Here is a 21,724-nt window from a genome sequence, read left to right as displayed (position 1 = left end):
ATGAATTCCTTCTATAAACATAAAGACATACATAAATATACTTGGGCAGCAAGAGGATGGAAATCAATATTAGATTACTTCATATTAAATGAAAAGACATCAAAATTTCACTAGATGTTAGAGTTCACAGAGGATGTGAAATAAGCAGTGACTACTTCCTTGTTAAAATAAAATTAAGATTACCACCTAAATGGCTACAAGTAACAAGAACAGAAAGAAAATTTGAAACATTTGTTTATAAAACTAGACTATTGAATGACACAAATGTACAATGGCTATATGAACAAAGAATTAACCAATATCCAAATAAAATAAAATGAAGAAATAGAAATAGAATGGCTTAATATAAAATGATACTAAATGCAGCAGCAAATGAAAGCTTAGGAAAGGCCAAAAAATTCAATAAAAGAAAAAAACGAAGATTTGGGATGATACAATCGAAGATATAATCAAAAAGAAGCCTATCACAAATGGTTAAGCAGTAAAAGGTTGGAAGATGAAAATAGAATATAAAAGAATAAGAGCCATAGCTAAAAGAGAAGTCAGAAAAAGACAGAGAATCATAGAACAAATTTGTTTCTAATTTAGAACATGCTTTATATAAAATAAGACCCAATGTATATAAGATTTTGAAACACTTAAATGCAGATACCAAAGAAAACATAAAATTAAACACCGAATTGAAATTAGAAGAATTTCTAAATTACTACACCGAATTGTGGACAGACAAATATTTTAAAAAAGACAACTGGCAAACAATTAATGAAAATGAAAAGGAAATAACTAAAGAATTAGAAATCAGCCTAAAAGAAACAAGAAACGGAAAATCACCTGGAGATGATAAGCTAGGTTCAGAACTATATAAATACACAGGAACAAAATTCAAAGAAAGAATCTTATTATTTTTAAATAAAATTTATTCAACTGGTATTCCTTAGAATGGGATAGAATGCTTTTTTCCATTCAATAGAATGAAAAAAAGCAATTGTAATTCCTATCTTAAAAAAAAGGTAATAGAGATGACCCTAAAAACTATAGAGGTATATACTGATACGTATACTAAATTCCTGTTACAAAATATATAGCAGAATCTTAAATAGCAAACTAATGGAATATTCTAAAAACTTTATTTTAGAAGTACAGAATGGATTTAGAAAAGGACGATCATGTATAGACCCGGCCTTTTGCCTAAAATTAATAATAGAGAAAAGAAGAGAATACAATTTTAAATCACATATTGCATTTATTGACTTTGAAAAGCATTTGACAAAGTTAAAAGAAACATATTATTTAACATATTAAAAGAAAGACAAATACCAAATATTATCCTAAAAGCAATGACAAGTATATATGAAAATAATCAAATACAAATAAGATTAAATCATGAGCTATCATATGCGAGAGAGATAAACCAAGGGATCTGACAGGGATGTCCCCTTTCAGCAACTCTTTTTAATATCTACTTAAATGAAATAATAATGGAATAAAAATTTACATCAAGAAATTAAACTTTCTCCTACGGTGAACTTACACTCTCCTTTTTGCCGACGACCAAATAATAATTACAAATTCTGAAGATAACTTACAGAAAGCTATTTTAGATCTAAATGAGATAGCCAAAGATTATGGTATGATAATATCAACAGAAAAATCAAAAACTATGGCCTTTAAAGGACAAGATCCAGCAAGCACTAAAATAGTAATAGATAACAAGATCTTAGAACAGGTGAATTCATTTAACTATCTAGGATGTATGATCACATATGAAAATGAAAAAATTATCATCATCATCAAATTCCTGCCATGTACCCTCAAGGGGTGTACAGGATATGACAGTACTGCATGAAAAATTTACATCATTACTAACTTCCTATCTACAATTTTCCTCCAAATCAGTCTGTTACTTGTCAAGACTCCAACATTATCAGATCTTATATTTCTATCGTCTAAGGCACTTTGTACCGCATCAATCCACCTATATCTTGGTCTTCCTCTGGGTCGTTTTCCTGCCAACCTGGCAGAGAACACTTGTTTTGCTAATCTTTCCTTGCCCATTCTATTTAAGTGACCATACCACCTGAGATTAGCTCTGCTAACGCATTCCTGGATGCTGACAATGTCAAGTTCTTTCCTAATATCCTCATTTTTAATATGATATTGCCATTGATGTCATCTGTTAATGCCTCTAATCTTTCTCAGGACTCTCATATCTGCGGTCTCTAGTCTTTGGTCAAGTGTTTTACTTCTGACCCAGCTCTCAGATCCATAAGTTAAAACTGGTTTGAACACTGTCTTGTATACAGCTAATTTAGTGTTCCGACTAATTTCTCTCTTATTCCATATGCATTTATTCAATTGACTTCCCACCATACCAGCTTTGCTGATTCTGTTGTCTATTTCTATATTTAATTTACCATCTTCAGTAAAAATCGTACCTAAGTAACTGAAATGTTTTACTTGTTCCACAGGTTCTCCATTCACAACAGTTGACATTTTCAATGATTCTGCCTATTTTCATTGTCTTTGTCTTTTTATTGCTGACCTTCATACCATATCTATTACAACAGCTATTCAATTTAGTCAGAGAATCTTGCAGACTTGTAGCGGATTTATTTAGAAGTATAACATCATCCGCATAAAGCAAAGAGCTGACATTAACATCTCCAATTTTGATATCAGGTTTAATACCACTTTCCTTCATAATGTGATCCATATAGATAATGAATAACAGAGGGGATAATGTACATCCTTGTCTCACACCAGATTTAACATTAAACCATCTTCCTGTACTTCCTTCAATTCTAACTGCTGACTTACAACTCAAATAAAGACTAAGTATTGCTTGATAGCCCATTGCCACCATATAACTGCAGTGTATTGAATAGCTTCTCTCTTGGCACTTTGTCATATGCCTTTTCCAAATCGACAAAACTTAAATACAGATCTTTGTTATATTCCCATGCTTTCTCAACTATTTGTCGTAAAGTGAAGATCTGATCCTGACAGCCTCTATTTGGCCTGAATTCAGCTTGTTCTTCACCAAGCTTTTCTTCCACAATTCTTCTCAACCGTTTCTCAAGTATACTTTCATAGATCTTGCCAGGAATGCTCATTAGGGAAATACCTCTGTAATTCTCACATTCAGTTTTATTTCCCTTTTTATATATGGGTACCATGAGAGCTCTACTCCAATCATTGGGAATTCGTCCCTCAGTCCAGGCTTTCTTAACTATGCAGTGCAGCCACTGTAAGACTTTTATACCACCATACTTCAGCATTTCTGGTCGAATATCATCTACTCCTGCTGCCTTTCCACATTTCAAGCCTTTGATGGCTTTTTCTACTTCAAGTATGGATATGTATTCCTGACTGCATGCCTGGTCAGTGTTTTTTATCACTGTGCTGTCATCACTGCTTGTTTCATTTAGCAGTTTTTCAAAGTAATTACTCCATACTTCAAGGATATCTTTTTCTCCTGTTTTCATGTCACCTTTATCATCTCTAACTCCATTTACAGCACTCTTTCCTCCATTCCTAAGCTTCTTCAACAACCTCCTGAATATTTTGCCACCTTCTTGATATTTATTTACTATATTCTTGCCAAAGTCCTCCCATGACTTTTGTTTAGCTAGTTTTACACACTGTTTAGCTTTCTTACATTTGTCTCTGTATTCTGTAAGAGTAAAAGCTGACTTATTTGCCAGGAACTTTTGATATGCTTTCTTCTTTTCCTTCACTGCCTCTTTAACTTCCTGTGTCCACCAGGGAGTTCTGATTTTTTTATCCTTGCACACAACCTCACCACATGCCTCTCTGGCAGAATCAATCAATGTTTCCTTCAGTTTGCCACTGAATCTCCAAGGGTTGATTCCTGTTCTCAAACTCTTTCATTTTCTTTTCAATAATCTTTCTGTATTTTAGTCTACAGTTCGCATCTGAGAGCTACTCAACTTTTATTCGCTTTAAAACTTTCTTACATGTTATTCTTTTCAATATGAAATTCAATTTTATCCTGCTCAAGACTAAATAGTGATCGCTTCCAATTTCAAATCCTCTGTACACTCTGGTGTCCTGCACCAGGGAGAAAACATCACTATCAACAATAACGTAGTCAGTGATACTTTTCGTATTCCTAGCCTCTTCTCTCCATGTGAATTTGTGCACATTTTTATGTTGGAACATGGTGTTAGTAATAACCAATCCATGTCCTGAGCAGAAATCCAACAGATATTTGCCATTATTATTAGCTTTGCTCTTTTCTCCAAATTTTCCCAAAATATTTTTATATGTCTCACAATAATTTCCTACTCTGCTATTTAGATCCCCAACAAGGACTAACTTTTCCTTTTTCGTTGTGTCAGTTGCTTTTTCTAAAGCGTCAAAAAATTCCTCCACTTCTACTTTAGTAGAACCTTCTGTGGGACCATAGACACAAATAAGTCTCATTGTCCAGTTCCCCATTCTCATATTTGCCCACATTACTCTACTTGAGACTGACTGCCATTCAAGAAGATTAGCCTCATATTTTGTGTTGAATACTATGGCTACTCCTTCTTTACCTTGATTGTCATTGCCTGAATATAACAATTTGTAAATATAACATTTTGTATTTATTGCTCAGAAAGATCTCACCAGTTTTGGTCTTTTTTGTTTCAGTCACCCCTATTATGTCGATCTGGTACTTATCTAATTCCACAGCTAGCTCCATTTCTTTGCCATTCAGGCTTCTTACGTTGATAGTACCGACCTCTAACTCTGGTGATGTTGAGTTGGGGTTTGTTTTCAGATTTGTTCCAGTAGCTGACTTTTCGCTGTTCGCCCTGGTTCCCTGGCGAAAACAACAGGGGCCTTGTTTAACCTGGTGACGCCCCAGCCGGCATGAAATTTTGTCATGTTGTACCATCATTTTTTATTTTGGTTTAACCAATAAGAATACAATTTGGTCGGCTAAATCCCAAATTGCCAGCCCATTCTCGTCCGTTCAGTATCCAAGTAGATACCCAACAGGGTGCACCACGATAAGGTGAGGATTGGACATTAGGTCAGAAGCCCTGGTCGGTTCTCCGCATTCCTTTAAAGGCTATGTGGAGGTCTCCTCTCAGTTATACAGCTTTGACCCTTAAGCACCCCTGAAAAAATTATAAACATAAAAAAAAAATTACAAGCAAAACATTGCAAGCAAAACAGGTGTAATAAACAATATATTGAAACCAAACCTGGTTCAAAAAGAAACCAGACTAAAAGTATACAATACATTAGACCTACCAGTCTTAATGTATGGAAGCGAAATCTGGACAATAAAATAAAAAGACAAAGATTAATAACAGCAGAAATGAAGTTTATGAGAAAAACTGCAAAGTATACCCTATTTGTTCACAAAAGAAACAAAGAAATTATGAAAGAATTAAACCAAGAACCAGTAATAGAAAACATTAAAAAAATATAAACATAAATGGATGGTACATGTTCAAAGAATGAAAACAGAAAGATTACCAAAACAAGCCATTAGGAAAAAGAAACCTGTACGGTCCTCTTAACGATTCAATGATAATTTCTGAGGCCAGAACAGGCCATGCTATGCCTAAATCCTTGATATGCATGATGATGATGTTTTGGGAGTGTTCATGGGGTTCAATGTTGTCATCTTTTTCTGCTTCTAGAGCACATACTTCAGTTATTATTTAGTAACTTCTGTTTGTTTAGTCTATATTCTGTCATTTTTTCATTTCATATTAATTTATTTTAATGTTTTGAAATAGATTTTATGAATTCAAATCATAATGCTGTCTGTGCTTCTTTGTGTAAATATCCAGGTTGTCTGTTCCCTTTTAATGATTTTTTTCTGTAATTACTGTAATTTTAAACCTCCTGTACATAATGTGTATATTTTTTATTATATTTTAAGAATACATTTTGATTACTGGTAACTATTTTTTTTTTTTTCTAGGCCTTCTGACATAGCTCTGAGTGCTGTGGCTTCAAACAATATCATCACCATTAACAAGGTGAGTTAAATTTTCTGAATGCAATACAACTGATCTCTAATATGTATAATTAAAAACGAGTAATTTTCTAGGACTTTTTTGTGCTTGAATTGGCATCTTAAATTCCCACAAAACAAAAAATTGATGGAGCACATGTAGCTTACAAGTATATTATATTGTAATTCCTCAACCCTTCTGCCTAGTGGCAGTGGAGTGAGAATGATAAAAAAAAAATAAAAGAATGATAAAAACTACTTCCGCAAGGGACTTATGTTGGAGGTTGCTCTTAGTTAATTGTCTTGTCACTATATTGTGAATCTAGAGAAATACACAGGAAGAGAAGTGTAGACATAAAAATATATGTGTACCAATTATATACAAGGCGTGTTCAAAAAAAGACCGGACTATTGCTCATTTTACAATATTTTAAGCACTGTCCCCTTCCAAGTAGTCCTCTCTACTGACAATACACCATTCCCAATGTTTCTTCCATTGCTGGAATGTTTCCTGGAACGCACTTTCTGTTATGGCGTGCAGTTCTCTTATCGCATTTTCCTGAATCTCCCCTGTAGTTTGGAAACGATGTCCTTTCAAACTGGTTTTAAGTTTGGGAAACAGGAAAAAGTCTGCTGGCGCTAAATCCAGAAAATAGGGTGGATGGAGCACAACATATATCTGATGTTTGCCATATAACTGCAGATGAGGAGCTACACACGTGAGCCACGCATTGTCGTGGTGCAATATTCAAGTCTGGTTTTCCCACAATTCAAGCCTCTTCCTGTGCACAGCATCCCTCAAATAGGCTAAAACTTCCTGGTACAACTCTGTTTACCATCTGACCACACAGTACAAATTCATAATGGACAGTGCTTTCCAATCAAAAATTGCTTTCAATCATAGCCATAAACCCATGTCTCATCTCCTGTTACAATGTTCTTAAGAAAGTTTTCATTACTATTTGCATTGACAAGCAGTTTCTGACTGATTTCAACACAGTTCTCTTTCTGATCATCAGTCAACAAATGTTGCACGAATTTTGCACTGACGTGACACATCTGAAGTTTTTCAGTCAAACTTTGATGGCAAGATCCTATTCTGATGCCCACTACGTCAGCAACTTCTCGGACAGTTAAATGATGATTTCCATGAATCACAGCACAAACTCTCTCGACATGGTCATCATCTGTTGATGTGGAATTGAGATGGCCCAATTTGTTAACAATTTACTGAACAGAAGACCTGCAACATGGCATCATATTACAATGCCTCTTTCAAACACTCCATCAGTTCCCTTCCCACTGCCATTTCACCTGGACACAGCTGCACTTACTTGGGGCATCATATTTCTCCAATTTTTGCTGGCTACAAACACATGACTCGTTATATGGCACAATGCACCTTGCCCATTGGGGGGGGGGGTCTGTTTACTTCTTTCCAAGCAGTGTAGGAGAAAGTGCAGGTGATAGCACAAAACCTTAGGGTATTCCAACATTGATGGGGAAAATCAGATGAGAGAAAGCTGGCATTTTATTCAAAAAGGGTAAGATGGAGATATTATTTCTGAAAGAAGGCAATTATGCTAGATTGGATCAGACTAATTGGGGGGGGGGAATTATTGATATGAACTTAGTATTAACGTTAACCTGGTTATGTACTGTAGAATCATAGTATCATATACATCTTGAGGAAATGATGATGACCTGATGATCATTTCCTGATGGTCATCAGGAAATGATGATGGGAAAACGTTTTCCTGAATATGCAAGAAGATAAGAAATGATAATTAGAAGAGTATTTATTTAATAGAAAAATATTTTTTTGGGGTGAATTAAAATATGTTAAACCTAAAGACCTAAAAATATGTTAAACCTAAAGTCAGCTTGTGCTCTTAGAGAATATAGCGACAAATGCAAGAATGCTAAACACTGTGTAAAATTAGCTGAACAAAAGTCATGGGAGGACTTTGGCAAGAATATAGAAAATAAATATCAAGAAGGTGGCAAAATATTCTGGAGGTTGTTGAAGAAGCTTAGGAATGGAGGAAAGAGTGCTGTAAAAGGAGTTAGAGATGATAAAGGTGACATGAAAACTGGAGAAAAAGATATCATTGAAATATGGAGTAATTACTTTGAAAAACTGCTAAATGAAACAAGCAGTCATGACAGCACAGTGGTAAAAAACACTGACCAGGCATGCAGTCAGGAATACATATCCATATTTGAAGTAGAAAAAGCCATCAAAGGCTTGAAATGTGGAAAGGCAGCAGAACTAGATGATATTCGACCAGAAATGCTGAAGTATGGTGGTATAAGAGTCTTACAGTGGCTGCACTGCATAGTTCAGAAAGCCTGGACAGAGGGACGAATTCCCGATGATTGGAGTAGAGCTCTCATAGTACCCATATATAAAAAGGGAAATAAAACTGAATGTGAGAATTACAGAGGTATTTCCCTACTGAGTGTTCCTGGCAAGATCTATGCAAGTATACTTGAGAAACGGTTGAGAAGAATTGTGGAAGAAAAGCTTGGTGAAGAACAAGCTGGATTCTGGCCAAACAGAGGCTGTCAGGATCAGATCTTCACTTTACGACAAATAGTCGAGAAAGCATGGGAATATAACAAAGATCTGTATTTAAGTTTTGTTGATTTGGAAAAGGCATATGACAAGGTGTCAAGAGAGATATTCAATACACTACAGTTATATGGTGTCAATGGTGCATTATATCAAGCAATACTTAGTCTTTATTTGAGTTGTAAGTCAGCAGTCAGAATTGAAGGAAGTACAGGAAGATGGTTTAATGTTAAATCTGGTGTGAGACAAGGATGTACATTATCACCTCTGTTATTCATTATCTATATGGATCACATTATGAAGGAAAGTGGTATTAAACATGATATCAGAATTGGAGATGTCAATGTCAGCTCTTTGCTTTATGCAGATGATGTTATACTTCTAAATAAATCCGCTACAAGTCTGCAAGATTCTCTGACTAAATCGAATAGCTGTTGTAATAGATATGGTATGAAGGTCAGCAATAAAAAGACAAAGACAATGAAAATAGGCAGAATCATTGAAAATGTCAACTGTGTTGTGAATGGAGAACCTGTGGAACAAGTAAAACATTTCAGCTATTTAGGCACGATTTTTACTCAAGATGGTAAATTAAATATAGAAATAGACAACAGAATCAGCAAAGCTGGTATGGTGGGAAGTCAATTGAATAAATTCATATGGAATAAGAGAGAAATTAGTCAGAACACTAAATTAGCTGTATACAAGATAGTGTTCAAACCAGTTTTAACTTATGGATCTGAGAGCTGGGTCAGAAGTAAAACACTTGACCAAAGACTAGAGGCCGCAGATATGAGAGTCCTGAGAAAGATTATAGGCGTGAACAGATGGCATCAATGGCAATATCATATTAAAAACGAGGATATTAGGAAAGAACTTGACATTGTCAGCATCCAGGAATGCGTTAGCAGAGCTAATCTCAGGTAGTACGGTCACCTAAACAGAATGGGCAAGGAAAGATTAGCAAAACAAGTGTTCTCTGCCAGGTTGGCAGCAAAACGACCCAGTGGAAGGCCAAGATATAGGTGGATTGATACGGTACAAAGTGCCTTAGACGATAGAAATATAAGATCTGATAATGTTGGAGTCTTGACAAGTAACAGACTGATTTGGAGGAAAATTGTAGATAGGAAGTTAGTAATGATATAATTTTTTCATGTAGTACTATCATATCCTGTACACCCCTTGTGGGTACATGGCAGGAATTTGATGATGATGATGATAAACCTAAAGACTGATTTTTATCCCACATGAGAGGTAAAAGAACCTATAACACATCAATGCCATGTGTGAAGTGCAAGTAAGAATCAAGAAAGACGAAATCTATTAACATTTTTCTTCATTCTACTTATGAGGTTGAAGTACAGAAGTATGAAGTTGTGGTAAACACATTACAAGGAAGGCTGGTCCAAAGAACAGAGGCAGATGGAATAAATGGGGAACAGGAAAAACATGCTCAATGTGTTTACAGTTGCTCTGAAAAGGGATGTTGGGCAGGAATAATGTTTGCCAGTTCACTGGAGCAGCGACCATGGAAGTTCCTTTAGAAGAATCACAGACTGAAACATTTTGATAGAGATTGAAGTGAGTCTATGAAGGTGGGTGGGGGGTCATCTATCAACCGAATTGTTCTTCCCTGGAGAACATCAAGAATTTTTAGTGGGGGGGGGAGGGAATAGGTGCACCACCCCCAGTGTTTGAACAGGTTTCTCTGGATGTGCAGATTTGGGATTTATAGGATCATTATTCGGGTGGAATGTAAAAATCTTTTGAGTGGAAAATAATGCCTTTTTTTTTTCTTTTTTTTTTTAAGAAGCTGAGAAAACTGTTGATGTGATGTGTTTATGCAATGAGAGGCTGGTGGCAGATGTCAGTCCAAGGAGAGAGATCTGATCCTGTCTGGTGATGTGTGTATTACTGATGATGAGGGAAGGTGATCTCGCTGAGATCCCCTTTTGTGAGAGAAGAAACAGGACTTCATTTTGGTAACATTGCAGGTAACTAGGTTATCCTTGTCCCACTGAAGGATGGTATGGAGATCGGTGTTTAATGCACTGGTTGTAGATAACCCTGATGCTAGGGATGTATAAGAACTACGTGGTTTACCGAAGGAGTACAACAAATGGAGTGTATGTTATTGTTGGCAAAAGCTGTGAACAGGTTTTGTGGTGATTGAGAGTAGATCATGTATGTATATAAGAGAAAGAGGGTAGGTGATAGAACGAAGCCCTGAGGCATTCCTGCATTGGTGATAAAGTTTTAAGAAGATGCCATCCACCATGACATGCAGCAAACTGGAGAGAAAGCTGGCTATGCATTTACAGAGGATGGCTGGTAGTCTGAAGGAAGGCAGTTTGCAAAGCAGGCCTCGATGTCAGACACAATTGAAGATCCTGGAATTGTCAAGCGTGATAGCCCATTTCTCTGAACCCCTTCCATAGCACATGCCCATCACACGGTGTGTTAGGCCAAGAAATCAGCTATGGATCTTGGGGCAAAATAAATCACAAAAAGTATAATTTGGGTATTAAAGGTGGACTGTGATTGATGTAGCTACAATTTCGGTTGCTGTTAAGAGCAGGAAGCCTGTTCTGAATGTCTGTAAGTTGTGATGAATCCATGCTGGTGGTTGCTGATTAACTAGTGAGCTTCTATGTAGTGAAGAAATTGACTGTTCATTATTTTGGCAAGGATTGAGGTGATGACAATTGATTAGAAGTTGAATGTTAGGCTTTTATCACGAGTTTTTTTGTAATGGGGTGGATATATGCTTGTTGGGATAAGTACCAACTGAGTATAGAATATTGAAGATATGATAGTGGACAGGTATTAACTCTGGAGCACAACGCTTGAGTACAATTGGAGAGATACCATTAGGATCAAAAGACTAGTATCTAGATTATTTAGCATTCTTCTTATGTCTTTTTGCCAAAAGATCACACAAGGCATACGGTGCCCATTTGCTGGAAAGTGATTTGCCTTTGTCATCTATACAGGAATTGGAGGGAAAGAGTGATGCCAGAAGGGGTCAGCTTTATCTTTGGGTGATGTAACAGTGGTTGCCATCTGGATGAGAGGGAAAGAGAAAGATGGAAGTACAGGTGAGCAGCAATTGCATCCAGTGGACTTTGTAAGTGACCAAAAGGCACAGCTTCCATTTGGACAAGAGGCAAGTTTTCCACTATTGGTTTTTATGAAGTTGGAGTTAGATTTGCTGATAGTAGCTTTTCATTTATTGCATGTTTCAGCATAGGCTGAGTATGAAGCTAGGATTCTTGATGTAGGTTACCTGCAGCAAGCTTTTTTTTTTTTTTTTTTTTTTCAACTGCTTTCTCTCTCTCTCTCACACACACACCATATGTTGAACCAGGGCTTGGAAAGTGGATGAGAATTTTGGGTAGAATTAGGGCTTAAGACTTTCATGTCAGTCAGGATAATTTCTGTGGCTCGCTCAGTGCAGATGTCTTGGTTCAAAAGAGTGGAACAATAGTTGGACTATGGAAAGGAAGAGTTATAGTTGTTCCAGAAGTCATCCTATTTAATACCTTTGTAGTGCCAAAGGACATGAGGTTGGGTGTGGTCAGAGAAGGGGCATTCTGTGAGACTGGAGACTTTCAAGATTGTGATCTGAGTTGCCATGTATCTGGAAGGAGAACTGGTTAAAAAGAGGTCCAATTTGGGAGGAGGAAGAGGTTTATCAGGAATTGGTGTAGGAAATATACAATTTGCCGTTAGATCATTGCTGATAACAAAAATTTCCATATCAAGTCCATCTCGATCAGTAGTTTTGGGGAAGGGGGCCAGTTGGAGTTGTGGACATTAAGATCACCTAGGAAGATGACTTAATTGTTTGGATGGCTGGATTGAAGATGATCTAGCTTCATGAAGAGGAAGGCAAAGAGATCCAAGTGATTTCAGAGTTTGGAGACTGGTAAATGGAGCAAGGAAACTTTGAGTCAGAGGAGGTCAAAAGCAGGGGATTGCATAAAAGCACAGGTGTGCCACTCTTGGGGCAAAATAAATCACAAAAGATATAATTTAGGCATTAAAGGTGGACTCTGATTGATGTAACTGCAATTTGGTTGCTGTTAAAAGTTTATTTTTCACTTGGTTAGAATATAATAAATTTAGTTTAATCCTTTATCCAAGTGTGAGCAAACATAGTTTGCGCCTGAAAGTATCTTCAGGACTGGGGTAAGGTGGTACAACACTGGGGTTGCTGTTAAGAGCAGGAAGTCTGTTCTGAATGTCTGTAAGTTGTGATGAACATTGTTTATATTGGAATGGCATTAAATCTACAAAGAACAGAATTTTCTGATAGGCATAATGATTATCTCTAAAATAAATGGTATAGCACTGCTATCTGTACTTGAGACAAATACTTGGCCTGAAGAATGCATGCAGTTAAGGCAGTACATTGGTTTTATATCCTTTTTTGCTTCAGCTATAATTCTAACCCTAATCCAATCATTATTTGTACAAAATGATGATAATATACAGCTGATCAATCATATTGGGTAGAGGTGGTTATGTATTTTGTCTTGCTCTTAGTTTTGGATTTTCATATGTGATTACAAGCTGCATTGAGTTTATTGTAGGTATGAATGTAGTGCAATGTCCAAGATTGGCACATATCCACTGACGTATACTGCTTTTCTAGTAATGCCAGCAGCATTACTAGGTGTGCATGTATGTACACTGTCATCTATTGAGAAAAGCGATTATTTATACTAATATACACAGTCTTGTCATAAATACTGTTACAATTTCCGCACACCACTGCACTACCCACAGGATTGCACGAGTCCTGTTCCATTAGTGGTACGGCCAACATTCACGCATTTATCAGCAGAGAGAGCGAGAGTTGTCTATATGTATGGGTTAACATGCAGTGGAGAGATTATGAGAACTATGTAGCTGTAATAGCACTTCATAAGGTTAGAATGCACACTCCTGTTATTTTCAACATGCATTTCTGATAAAAAAAAAGAGATCAAAACCTCTGCCGAAGTGTATCAAAACACCATGCTGGAATCTTTGTCTCTGAACAACACCTTGATTCACAGTAGGCAGTGGATCTTCCAACATGACTCAGCCCTGCATCCAAGACACCACATTTGCCTCCAACCACACAACAGTGGTTGGAGGCAGATGTGCTTGATAACATATCATTATCTGATTGGCCACCTGAAAGTCCTGATTTCAAATTGTGATTGGAGCTTGAGAGAGTAGCCTGCAAGAACAGCACCCCAGCATCACCAGCCTGAAGGTGGATTTGGAGAGTGAGCAGTGGCAGTGTTTCTGTTGAGGCACATTTCAAACATTGAGTGCTGCTATGTGCATGTTATACATATGGTTTGTATGTGCTGAAATCTATAAGTGATTTACTGATAGATTGTTTATGTGCTGTTCAAGTTGTAACATTATTTATGGCTAGACTAGGGTACACAGTTTCATTTATTTCAGATGATTACATTTGAGATAATCTGCATTTGCCTTCTGTGCAATTATTAAGTGAAAATGTTAAATAATATTTTGACAATTTTTTAAGGTGGAAGGCATATATCTGAAGTGATACAAAACTGATCTGAAACATTTACTTGCTTAATTTTAGGACCAAAATGTTTTTGATTCCAAAAAGAAAATCAAGACTGCAACAGCAGAAGGATTAGAATCTAAATTAAATTCTAGCCAACGACGAGCAATCGCTCTGAATCATTGTTTACTCTTGTTACATACAAACCAAGCTGATCAGTGTCGTCGCCACTCACAAATGATGCTGAAAAAATTTCCTGAGAGTGCTGCAGATGTTGCTCTTATTCAAGCAGCATTATTATGCAGGGAAAAACAAGTACAGAAAGCTGTGGATTTATTGAAGGTAAATTAATTTAGTGTTTTTATTATATATTTATGTTTTAGATGTTATTTTTCTTGGTTTGTTTTATTTTTCAGTTGTCTGTCTTTATGCTGTAGTTTGTAAAATATGTTCCCCATCCCCTGCAGTAATTTGCAAATGCATGCACTTAGAAACTAAAGTTTCTAAAAGATTCTTTTAACATTTTTGGTTTTCTAGGGTATTTTGATAGCTTATGAGGAAGGAACATTATTACCATTTATGTTTTAGTGTGCTTTAATGACTAATTTGAGGCCTGAGATAATTTGAAAACAGTTCTTGAATGGAAGAACTGGGGAAGGTATCTGATCCTTAGCTTGTCCATGGTACTCAGTGTATGATAGGTTGCAATCTTTTGTGAGCAGGATTCATATTTAAAAAAAAAAAAAAAAAAAAAAAATTGGTTCTTGGGAACTACTTAAAAATGAAATCCATTGTTGGAGATCAAAGTTAATATTTTTATGAACTGTAATGATGCTTCAGCTGAGATGTTTTTAATTGTTTAGTGAAGAAGGATAAAATATCTATTTCTTAACCAAGGAAGGCTTGTTTAATGACTAATGTTTATGTTATTCCATATTGGAGCTTTTCCAAATAATGATTTTGATAATAAATTTAGTTTAATCCTTTATCCAAGTGTGAGCAAACAAAGTTTGCGCCTGAAAGTATCTTCAGGACTGGGGTAAGGTGGTACAACACCGGGAAACTCGTTGCAAACGTGGAGCAAGCTCACAACACTCCTATCTCAGTATCTCCCATAATGCAAAACACATCTCCTTGCAGATATGTATAATGTTATGCATTAAGGGGAGGGCCACTACCCAGACTAGTTTCGACCTTTATTGAGGTCTCTTCAGTGGGAGCCATGCCCGAGTGTTTTGCATTATGGGAGATGCTGAGATAGGAGTGTTGTGAGCTTGCTCCACCTTTGCAACGAGTTGTCTGGTGTTATACCACCTTACCCCAGTCCTGAAGATACTTTCAGGCACAAACTTTGTTTGCTCACACTTGGATAAAGGATTAAACTAAATTTATTATAGTCTAACCAAGTGAAAAATAAACTTTCAACATCTTTCTCTAAATCCAGAGTAATTTAATAAAAAGGTGGCACACCATTTGGCAACTCCTATAGGTGTTGAAAGTTTATTTTTCACTTGGTTAGAGTATAATAAATTTAGTTTAATCCTTTATCCAAGTGTGAGCAAACAAAGTTTGCGCCTGAAAGTATCTTCAGGACTGGGGTAAGGTGGTACAACACCAGGGCACTCCTTGCAAAGGTGGAGCAAGCTACCAACACTCCTATCTCAGTATCTCCCATAATGCAAAACACATCTCCTTGCGGATATGTCTAATGTTATGCATTAAGGGAAGGGCCACAACCCAGACTAGTTTCGACCTTTATTGAGGCTTCCGTGGGAGCCAGGCCCAAGTGGAGATACCAGGCTCTTATTATACTCTAACCAAGTGAAAAATAAACTTTTAACATCTTTCTGTAAATCCAGAGTAATTTATTAAAAAAGGGTGGCACACCATTTGGCAACTCCTATAGGTAAAGATGACCTGCTAATGCTTCTGCCTGGTATCTCCACTTGGGCCTGGCTCCCACTGAAGAGACCTGAATAAAGGTCGAAACTAGTCTGTGTTGTGGCTCTTCCCTTAATGCATAACATTAGACATATCTGCAAGGAGATGTGTTTTGCATTATGGGAGATACTGAGATAGGAGTGTTGGTAGCTTGCTCCACCTTTGCAAGGAGTGCCCTGGTTGTGTACCACCTTACCCCAGTCCTGAAGATACTTTCAGGCGCAAACTTTGTTTGCTCACACTTGGATAAAGGATTAAACTAAATTTATTATACTCTAACCAAATGAAAAATAAACTTTCAACATCTTTCTCTAAATCCAGAGTAATTTATTAAAAAAGGGTGGCACACCATTTGGCAACTCCTATAGGTAAAGATGACCTGCTAATGCTTCTGCCTGGTATCGCCACTTGGGTCTGGCTCCCACTGAAGAGACCTCAATAAAGATCGAAACTAGTCTGGGTTGTGGCCCTTCCCTTAATGCATAACATTAGACATATCTGCAAGGAGATGTGTTTTGCATTATGGGAGATACTGAGATAGGAGTGTTGTGAGCTTGCTCCACCTTTGCAACAAGTTGCCCGGTGTTGTACCACCTTATCCCAGTCCTGAAGATACTTTCAGGCGCAAACTTTGTTTGCTCACACTTGGATCAAGGATTAAACTAAATTTATTATAGTCTAACCAAGTGAAAAATAAACTTTCAAAATGATTTTGATGTCCATTTAATAGCATATTTTTGTGCTAGTACAGGTGTTTGATTTTCTAACTCTGAAGCAGATAATTCAAAACAGTGATCAGTACAACTGAAATAGTTAATAAAAGGTGAAAAGATGCCCCCCCACTTCCTTCAGGAATTACTTTTAAGTTGTAGTGCGATATCCGATATCAAGGCAACAAAGCCTTATACAAGGTCCATATTATCATAATGCTCTTACTATAGGGAACTTGCCTCTCTTAACTTAAATCTTGAATGAATTTAATGCTTCTTAAATAAAGGTATCCATATTTCAAAACAAATGACTCATTCCTTCCTCAGTGGGAATACAAAAACTAATTTGAATTACAGAAGAATAATATGTGCAGTGATTGGCTAAATGTTCCTGGATAAGTACTGTATATCAGAAATATGTGATATCGCACTATTAGAATCTGTTTAACTGGAAAAAAGGAAATTATCTATTTATTGAAAATTATTATTTTTTAAATTAATGTGGTTCACAGTTAGTTTCCAGACTTTTGGTATGGTTAACCAGTCATGTTAAATTCAGGTTGGGATGATGCATAAGGGCTGCTGAACTCTTGTCATACATTACTTCTGTGAATTAACCTGATGTTATTCCAATATCTTGTGTAGGCTAGTTTGAGCAATATCTTGATGCTGCAAATGTGGCCTTGGTGCTTGTCAATCCTCTTCTCTACTAAAATCTACTAGTCTGACCAAGATATGAAAAGTTGCATTATTTACATTACGCTTGATATATGCTGTCAGATATAGGAATCTTGTTTGTCTTTGGTAAAAGGCAAAAACTGGATAATTTATTGAACAGTATCTTGGAAACTCATTCTGAAATACTTTATGTATACAGAACAAACACTTCTTTTAATTATGTCAATAGTTGGAGATGATGCATACTTATCTATTATTCTATGGATTATATTTTGGAGAAAACCCATTTTGCAGCATTGCATATTTAATTGCACAGGACTCTTTTTTTAATGCAGTGTATGTTATGTGAAAATGGGGAATTCTTATTAGTTTTCATGTCCTCATATTTTTTGTGAAGGTGGGTTTGTGGTATACTGATAATTAAAGGTTGTATCCCCATTTATTGAATAAAAACATCTAAAAAGGATAGCCAAATTATCTTTTTCTTTCTCCAATGCAAATTTTATCTGAGTATGGAAATTGATAAATCTTCTGAGGGGAATAGTTTTGATTCATAGTGGACTGAATGTGAATATATTGCCAATATATCCTTAGAAATGGATGGTTGAGAATATAGAATTGAACTAAGTAATAATCAACTTGGGGGGGGGGGGGTCATGAGCTCTTCTTCAAAATGTCCTTGATCTGTTTATAGATCTTGGTCTTCCAACTAAAACGACTAGGGTGCATTACATAACAATGAAAAAAAATTAACAGTGTCTTGTAGGATATCCTGAGAAAGGAAATGTACAGCATCTGAAATAGTTTGTTAATATATAAAGATGTGATGTCAAAGCTCATTCATTCAGATGATTGAAGTATGATATCCTTTACCATAGGCTAAATTGAGCTGAATTCTTGATGAATATAGTTCATATATAGTCTCCAAGATGATACATGCTTATGCTATTCTTAGGTTAGAGAATTTTATTCATTCGACAGTCTTAACAGATGACGTCTTTGTGATATTTGGATATACTACTCGGTTATATCTAGTGTTATGTCTGAAGAACTTCAGACCCTTCGATCTCTTAAAGATTTGTAAAAGCAGTAATGGTAAAGCAATAGTAATGTTGGATAGGACAGAATACATTACAGTTTAAAAATTGTAGTGCTACTCTGTGGTCATACATAATATCCATTAAAAAAAAATTAAATGTATTGTTAAATCAAATTACAAGCTGAAAGGATCAATTTATAATGCTTTTTGTTGCATTAATTTTTGTCTGTATTGCAGATTGAATGCATTATTTATTGTGAAAAGGTTTTATTTTGGCAATGTAAGACAATAGCAATGCAAGGTATTATAAATCCATCCTTATTTCATAGCCATATGAATTGAAACTTGGAAAGTTTCAAAATAGACAAGAGAGCTTATGAGAATATAGCTTTCAACATCAGTTACTTTGCACTACTTAAAGCATGAACATTTTTCCCAGGAGCCTATATTTCCCTTTTATTAGTGCTTTTGATTACGGTTTCACTGTTGGTTCTCACCGAGACTAGGCAGAAACCTTAAGAGAACAAAAATCCTCTGTTTTCAGTGCCATAGCCATCATATATCACAGAGTTGTATTTTTTGTGCTTTTATTTAATCATCATCATCATCATCATCATCATCAAATTCCTGCCATGTACCCTCAAGGGGTGTACAGGATATGACAGTACTACATGAAAAATTTACATCATTACTAACTTCCTGTCTACAATTTTCCTCCAAATCAGTCTGTTACTTGTCAAGACTCCAACATTATCAGATCTTATATTTCTATCGTCTAAGACACTTTGTACCGTATCAATCCACCTATATCTTGGTCTTCCTCTGGGTCGTTTTCCTGCCAACCTGGCAGAGAACACTTGTTTTGCTAATCTTTCCTCTCCCATTCTATTTAAGTGACCATACCATCTGAGATTAGCTCTGCTAACGCATTCCTGGATGCTGACAATGTCAAGTTCTTTCCTAATATCCTCATTTTTAATATGATATTGCCATTGATGCCATCTGTTCACACCTCTAATCTTTCTCAGGACTCTCATATCTGCGGTTTCTAGTCTTTGGTCAAGTGTTTTACTTCTGACCCAGCTCTCAGATCCATAAGTTAAAATTGGTTTGAACACAGTCTTGTATACAGCTAATTTAGTGTTCCAACTAATTTCTTTCTTATTCCATATGAATTTATTCAATTGACTTCCCACCATACCAGCTTTGCTGATTCTGTTGTCTATTTCTATATTTAGTTTACCATCTTCAGTAAAAATTGTGCCTAAGTAGCTGAAATGTTTTACTTGTTCCACAGGTTCTCCATTCACAACACAGTTGACATTTTCAATGATTCTGCCTATTTTCATTGTCTTTGTCTTTTTATTGCTGACCTTCATACCATATCTATTACAACAGCTATTCAATTTAGTCAGAGAATCTTGCAGACTTGTAGCGGATTTATTTAGAAGTATAACATCATCCGCATAAAGCAAAGAGCTGACATTAACATCTCCAATTTTGATATCAGGTTTAATACCACATTCCTTCATAATGTGATCCATATAGATAATGAATAACAGAGGGGATAATGTACATCCTTGTCTCACACCAGATTTAACATTAAACCATCTTCCTGTACTTCCTTCAATTCTAACTGCTGACTTACAACTCAAATAAAGACTAAGTATTGCTTGATATAATGCCCCATTGACACCATATAACTGCAGCGTATTGAATAGCTTCTCTCTTGGCACCTTGTCATATGCCTTTTCCAAATCGACAAAACTTAAATACAGATCTTTGTTATATTCCCATGCTTTCTCGACTATTTGTCGTAAAGTGAAGATCTGATCCTGACAGCCTCTATTTGGCCTGAATCCAGCTTGTTCTTCACCAAGCTTTTCTTCCACAATTCTTCTCAACCGTTTCTCAAGTATACTTGCATAGATCTTGCCAGGAACACTCAGTAGGGAAATACCTCTGTAATTCTCACATTCAGTTTTATTTCCCTTTTTATATATGGGTACTATGAGAGCTCTACTCCAATCATCGGGAATTCGTCCATCTGTCCAGGCTTTCTGAACTATGCAGTGCAGCCACTGTAAGACTCTTATACCACCATACTTCAGCATTTCTGGTCGAATATCATCTACTCCTGCTGCCTTTCCACATTTCAAGCCTTTGATGGCTTTTTCTACTTCAAGTATGGATATGTATTCCTGACTGCATGCCTGGTCAGTGTTTTTTATCACTGTGCTGTCATCACTGCTTGTTTCATTTAGCAGTTTTTCAAAGTAATTACTCCATACTTCAAGGATATCTTTTTCTCCTGTTTTCATTTCACCTTTATCATCTCTAATTCCTTTTACAGCACTCTTTCCTCCATTCCTAAGCTTCTTCAACAACCTCCAGAATATTTTGCCACCTTCTTGATATTTATTTTCTATATTCTTGCCAAAGTCCTCCCATGACTTTTGTTTAGCTAGTTTTACACACTGTTTAGCTTTCTTACATTTGTCTCTGTATTCTGTAAGAGTAAAAGCTGACTTATTTGCCAGGAACTTTTGAGATGCTTTCTTCTTTTCCTTCACTGCCTCTTTAACTTCCTGTGTCCACCAGGGAGTTCTGATTTTTTTATCTTTGCACACAACCTCACCACATGCCTCTCTGGCAGAATCAATCAATGTTTCCTTCAGAGTTTGCCACTGAATCTCCAAGGTTTGATTCCTGTTCTCAAACTCTTTCATTTTCTTTTCAATAATATTTCTGTATTTTAGTCTACAGTTTACATCTGAGAGCTGCTCAACTTTTATTCGCTTTAAAACTTTCTTACATGTTATTCTTTTAATATGAAATTCAATTTTATCCTGCTCAAGACTAAATAGTGATCACTTCCAATTTCAAATCCTCTGTACACTCTGGTGTCCTGCACCAGGGAGAAAACATCACTATCAACAATAACATAGTCAATGAGACTTTTCTTATTCCTAGCCTCTTCTCTCCATGTGAATTTGTGCACATTTTTATGTTGGAACATGGTGTTAGTAATAACCAGTCCATGTCCTGAGCAGAAATCCAACAGATATTTGCCATTATTATTAGCTTTGCTCTTTTCTCCAAATTTTCCCAAAATATTTTTGTATGTCTCACAATCATTTCCTACTCTACTATTTAGATCCCCAACAAGGACCAACTTTTCCTTTTTCATTGTGTCAGTTGCTTTTTCTAAAGCCTCAAAAAATTCCTCCACTTCTACCTTAGTAGAACCTTCTGTGGGACCATA

General features: G+C 36.2%; 1 protein-coding gene across 2 annotated transcripts in view; it reads left to right on the top strand.

The window, feature by feature from the left end:
* Positions 1-21,724, top strand: part of Srp72 (signal recognition particle 72) — a 166,142-nt gene that overhangs the window by 75,249 nt on the left and 69,169 nt on the right. For both annotated transcript variants that reach the window (XM_090392757.1, XM_090392756.1), the window contains 2 exons: positions 5,948-6,005; positions 14,170-14,433. In XM_090392757.1, coding sequence (XP_090248883.1) covers positions 5,948-6,005; positions 14,170-14,433 — 322 coding nt within the window. The remainder of the gene's footprint in view (positions 1-5,947; positions 6,006-14,169; positions 14,434-21,724) is intronic.

The sequence above is a fragment of the Typopeltis vanoorti genome, chromosome 5, assembly GCF_054136105.1.
Source record: "Typopeltis vanoorti isolate ZY-2024b chromosome 5, IOZ_Tvanoo_1.0, whole genome shotgun sequence".
Lineage (NCBI taxonomy): Eukaryota > Metazoa > Arthropoda > Arachnida > Uropygi > Thelyphonidae > Typopeltis > Typopeltis vanoorti.
This window is presented reverse-complemented; position numbering and strand designations above follow the sequence as displayed.